Raw genomic sequence first — 6,126 nt, 5'->3', positions numbered from 1 at the left:
TTATAACCAAAAAACAATGATAATATACCATCCATTGAGCTTTAGCTAATGGCTACTTAGAGGGAAATTTTCTATAGTTGACTTTTGTTTGGCAATAACTTTTTATGTAGGCTTTTTTAATTTAAATTTTTCAGATTTGATGAGTATAATTTTATTATAAATTTAAATTATTTTTTAATAAATAGTTATTATATTGTTCTCATATTTCAAGTATAATGATAATTTTTTTAGTATATATTTTTGTTGCATTTCAATTATTCTTTCAAAAATTACTTGGACATTTTAAATGACTTAAAAATTTGAGCATTTTAGTTGATAAATTTGTAAGTAAATCTATGTATTTAGGTTAGAATAACAAATATATTATGGTGACAATATCAACTTTGTCACATAAGACAAGTAACAAGTAAATTAAAATTTGCAATCATTGGTTCAAATGATAAATGTAAACTTTCAAGTTACGTGTCACGTGCAGCTGAAAACTTCGTTGTTTTGCATGCACTGCATCCAATATAGGTATATGAGATGAGACGGTACCCCGCTTTGAAGGGTAGCTTCACACACGAAGCCGTCACCCGTCCTTCTAACGGGGAGTAGACGAAGAACATTAGATGGAAGTTATTTTTTATCTTTTCAAAAAAATGGAAGGCGAAGATTAGATGAAGCACGCGGGGATTGAGTCCAATGGTAGGGCATCTACTTTGTTCTAAGTAGTTGGCTTTTATACGCACCAAGCTTATCATATATATAATGTCTTAAGCCAAGTTTTTCTTAAACGCGGACAGTTCTGTGTGCACTGGTACACAAACAAAACCGGCACCGGACCTCTCTGCGCAGCTGCTTAATCGTCCAAGGAGAACTCCACTCATCAACCCAATTCCCCCTTCTCGACGCTCAGCTACTCTTTCAGGCATATATTTCAGTTCTGTTTTCCTCTGTAGATTTTCATAAGTAGATAGTTAAATGTTCTGTTTTTTTAACACATATAAATATATGGTGCAACAGGGGATCAAAAATGGTTGCAGGCGTGGATCTATCGGGCATTCAGATGAGGAATGGAAATGGAGTAAGTAGCCATGTGAATTCGAGCGAGCGGTTGTGTGTGGACCTCCAGAATGGCGGGTCAGTGGACCCCTTGAACTGGGTGAAGGCCGCCAGGGCTTTACAGGGGAGCCACTTTGAGGAAGTGAAAAGAATGGTGGAGTCCTTCTTCGGAGCCAAGGAGGTGTCCATTGAAGGGAAATCGTTGTCTATTGCTGACGTGGCGGCCGTGGCGAGGAGAGCAGACGTTAAGGTGAAACTAGACGCGGCCACGGCCAAGTCCAGAGTAGAGGAGAGCTCCAACTGGGTGATGAACAACATGGTGAAGGGTACCGACACGTATGGGGTCACCACCGGATTTGGGGCCACCTCTCATAGGAGAACCGACCGGGGGGCGGATCTTCAGAAGGAGCTCATCCGGTTTCTTAACGCCGGTGTTTTTGGTAAGGAGGAGAACGTTCTCCCCACTGATACGACCCGCGCCGCCATGCTTGTCCGTACAAATACTCTGATGCAAGGCTTCTCCGGTATCCGGTGGGAGATTTTGGCGGCCATTCAGGACTTTCTGAATGCAGGGATCACGCCCAAGATGCCCCTGAGGGGCTCCATCACGGCATCCGGTGACCTTGTTCCTTTGTCTTACATTGCTGGCCTGGTGACCGGCCGCCCCAATTCCAGAGCCGTGACCCAGGACGGGAAAGAGCTTACTGCACTTGAGGCTCTTAACCGGATCGGACTGGAGAAACCGTTTGAACTCCAGCCTAAGGAAGGATTGGCCATTGTTAATGGGACCTCCGTTGGGGCTGCCCTGGCTTCTATTGTTTGCTTTGATGCTAATGTGCTGTGCCTCTTGGCTGAGACCACTTCTGCCATGTTCTGTGAGGTCATGCAGGGGAAGCCCGAGTTTACAGACCCGCTGACCCACCGGCTTAAGCACCACCCTGGACAAATGGAAGCTGCGGCTATCATGGAGTATATTCTTGATGGCTCCTCTTACATGAAAGCTGCTGCTAAGAAGCACGACACCAACCCGCTGCAGAAGCCCAAGCAGGATAGGTAATTTTGCAAATTTCAGACCCGATCTTTTCTCTTCTTTTTTTTGGGAAAATTTGGTGCATTTAATGGTGTTAGTTGTGAATAGAAATGGAAATAGAAATAGACTGACTAGCCTTAAATAGAAATAGGTGAATTACAAGTTTAGGAATATCAGAATTATGAATATACAATTGGGCATAGTATGTTTGACAAAGTCACAAGACAAGTAAAGTATATTCAGAATTATGGTTTTACTTTAAAAAGAAGAAAAATATTACTATGCTAGGAATTTTATAGGCATAAAAGCAAGAGTAGATTTTGAGCTGCTAATGGTCAATCAGAGCTAGATCGCATAAGAGTTCTAAATGGTCTTCCCTCCAACCATTCAATCTTGTTCTCTTCATCCATTTGAAGCTAGTTTCATCTTTATCTAAATTTTATACGAATTTAAGCATAATATTATGAATTAATATATATTTAGTGAAATTGGTATGAATAAGAGAATTAATTAGTCAAAGTTATCAAGTTGTCACTAATAGAAAAAGAATTATGTCAAAGTTTTTTAAGATTTTCATTTGGTCCAATCCCATGTTCATGAAATTTAAACTTAGGTAGGTGGCTTAATAAAAGAAAATACCACAATCCTCACCAATTAAACTATAATTTTTTAATATTTACTTACTAATAGTTTAAGTTTACACAAGATTCTTAGTATCTTAAAACATTAAAGTTAATAAGGATTAAGGATTGAGTCAAACTAGTTTAAATATCTCAAATACATCTATATCAACAATATAACTACTTATTATTTTATCTAATAATTTTTTTATTCTACATAAAATTATTAAAAAAATAGTTCAAATCTTAAGCTTGAATTTTTTATTACTATTGAAATATGACCAATTCTTATATTTTCTTTCACTAAAAAAATTAATTGTTGTATGTGATGGTGTGCACCCATGCCAAAATATCTGAAATGCATTTTTATATTATTAAACAATATAAAGTGCATATTCATTCCAAAGATTTTGGAGTGTGCACACCATCACACAATAATATTTGAGCTTTTTTTTAAAAAACTTTCAAAAACATTTTTAATTAAGAAGTTTTAAGTTTGTTTAGAATGCTTGTAAAAATTTAGTTAACTTATTAAAAAATATTATTCTCTAATACCATTTAATTCAATAAACAAAAATTAATTTTAGCCAATAAAAACAAGAGAAATAAGTACAATTTTTTACTATAAATAAAATATAAAATTATTATTAACAAACTAACTATAAAATCAAATGGCATTTAAATTAAATAATCTAAAATTATATAAATTTAAAGTAAAAAAATCCATACTTTAAATCTACAATCTAATTTGAACTTAAATAATTTATAATATTATTAAAAAAATATAAAATTATCATTGAGTGTTAAGCCATTAGACAATTTAATTAAAATAAAATGTCACATGAATCATAACAATCATGCTAATAACTCTAGATTGTGACACTATTTTACAATAATAAAAAAGTGAACAACAATTGTACCAAAAATTTGGCTTTCACAATTAGGACATCACAAATAACAAGTGAAATAAAATAAAAGAATTTAATAACATCCACTAGATTAAAACAGCTTATAGAACCCAAAAATAATTTGGACCATTCTCTGCTTCAATTACTCATGGGACCAGAGCAGTAATTGTATGAAAAATCTCTCACACAAAAATAACGTGTCAATTACTCACGATCGTCCACCACTTAAATACACATTCTAGATTTTGACATCTTGAATCACACAAAAATAAAGTTTTGCCCATTTTCTGATAATTGACAACATGTCTTTTGTTTTGCAGGTACGCTCTGCGCACATCCCCACAATGGCTGGGCCCACAGGTGGAGAGCGTACGGGCAGCGACGCGCATGATAGAGCGCGAGATAAACTCAGTGAACGACAACCCAGTGATCGACGTAGCCCGCGACAAGGCACTTCACGGCGGCAACTTCCAGGGCACCCCCATCGGAGTCTCAATGGACAACCTCCGCTTGGCCATCTCCGCAATTGGAAAGCTCATGTTCGCCCAGTTTTCAGAGCTTGTCAACGACTTCTACAACAACGGCCTCCCTTCCAACCTCAGCGGCGGACCCAACCCCAGCCTAGACTACGGCCTCAAGGGCGCCGAAATCGCCATGGCCTCCTACACATCGGAGCTTCTCTACCTCGCCTCCCCCGTCACTTCCCACGTCCAGAGCGCCGAGCAGCACAACCAGGACGTCAACTCTCTCGGCCTCATCTCCGCCCGCAAATCCGCCGAGGCGGTGGACATCCTGAAGCTGATGAGCGCCACGTACCTAACGGCTCTCTGCCAGGCCGTGGATCTCCGCCACCTGGAAGAAAACATGCTGGCAACCGTCAAAACCGTGGTCTCCACCGTGGCCAAAAAGACGCTCATGAGCGCCCACAATGGCGAGCTCCTCGACAGCCGCTTCTGCGAAAAAGAGCTCCTCCAGGTGGTCGAAAGTGTACCGGTTTTCGCTTATATCGATGATCCAACAAGTCCCCAGTACCCGTTAATGCAGAATCTCAGGCAAGTTCTTGTTCGCCGGGCTATAGATGACTCGAATTCTTTCGTTTTCAACAAGATCCCCGTTTTCGAGAAAGAGCTGAACGAGGCGCTGGAGTCTGAAGTGGCTCGGGTTCGCCATGAGTTTTACGAAAAGGAAGCCCCCGCCTTGGGAAACAGAATCCATGACTGCAGATCTTATCCGCTATATCATTTCGTGAGGAATGAGGTGGGCACCCGTTTGTTGTGCGGTGAAAGGGCTGCTTCCCCTGGTGAGTACATTGAAAAGGTTTATGCTGGCATCTGCGCAGGGAAAGTGATCGATCCTTTGATTAAGTGCTTGGATGGATGGAATGGAACCCCTGGCCCTTTCCCCACAGCTTGATCATCATGTATACTTACCTATCTACCTTTACTTGAATGAGGGAGTAATAATGTACTAGGTGACCATGTTGAATAATGTGAGGGGAATGAATGGTTCAATATGTTTTGAAATTTTCTAAATAGGAGACAAAATTCCCTGCTTTGCCTTCCCCACTTGGGTCTTGGTAAGTGGCTGACCCTCTTGTACAGTTTTGTTTTTGAGTTTGAAAGGTGTGATTCCAATGACACGAGATTCTAAAAATAAAGTTGGGTTTTTTTCATTGAGTTTTTCTCTTTTTCAAGTGGGAGTTTTTGTTTTATTGGTACTATAGAAGATTTTGTATCAATATCATTTAGGTATTTAGGTACTTACAACAAACAGCTTTTGTCTTTAGATCAGAAGTCTTTTAAGTCGAAGTGGGAGTTTTCTTATCACCACCATACACATAAATCTTAAGGCTAGAAGTGTTGAGGTACAAAAAGAAAATTATGAAGTAGATTGATTTGACTTTGTTGGGTGGGGTATAATTTTGTTGGCTTGTTTGAAAACGATTGATTTGGAGATTGGTATGATCCAATTAGCAAATCATTAATATAACTTACAATTGAAAGGATAATGAAGCAATTCCAAAGAACAATGTCATAGTAAAGCCTTGTAATTACAATTCCAAAGAACAATGTCATTTACACTAACAGTCTTTGGGCTGAAGTGGGAGTTTTCTTATCAACAAACATAAAGATTTTTACACTGTAAATATTAAAGCTAAAAGTGTTAAGATACAAAATAAATTATGAAGAAGTATGAGTGATTTGACTTTGTTGTTGAGGGTATAAATTTGTTGGTTAGTATGAAAACGATTGACTTTGAGATTCTTATGATCCAATTATTAAGTCATTAACATAACTTGCAATTCAAAGGATAATGAAGCAATTCCAAAGAACAATGTCATAGTAAATCCTTGTAATTACAATTCCAAAGAACAATGTCATTTGCACTAAGAGTCTTTGGGCTGAAGTGGGAGTTTTCTTATCACCAAACATAAATATTTTTACACTATAAATATTAAAGCCAACACTGTTAACATACAAAAAAAAAAGTTATGAAGAAGTATGAGTGATTGATTTTATTGTCG

The 6,126-nt window shown here is 38.1% G+C and overlaps 1 protein-coding gene across 1 annotated transcript; it reads left to right on the top strand.

Annotated features, from left to right (window-relative positions):
• Positions 1 to 755: 755 nt before the first annotated feature.
• On the top strand, positions 756 to 5,274 carry LOC131039416 (phenylalanine ammonia-lyase). Its single transcript, XM_057972169.2, has 3 exons — positions 756 to 910; positions 1,006 to 2,097; positions 3,923 to 5,274. The coding sequence occupies exons 2-3, from the start codon at positions 1,016 to 1,018 to the stop codon at positions 5,013 to 5,015; spliced, it is 2,175 nt and encodes a 724-aa protein (XP_057828152.2). The 5' UTR covers positions 756 to 910; positions 1,006 to 1,015; the 3' UTR covers positions 5,016 to 5,274.
• The last annotated feature ends 852 nt before the right edge of the window (positions 5,275 to 6,126 follow it).

The sequence above is a fragment of the Cryptomeria japonica genome, chromosome 10, assembly GCF_030272615.1.
Source record: "Cryptomeria japonica chromosome 10, Sugi_1.0, whole genome shotgun sequence".
Lineage (NCBI taxonomy): Eukaryota > Viridiplantae > Streptophyta > Pinopsida > Cupressales > Cupressaceae > Cryptomeria > Cryptomeria japonica.
The sequence above is the reverse complement of the archived record's forward strand: the minus strand, read 5'-3'. Positions and strand labels throughout refer to the sequence as shown.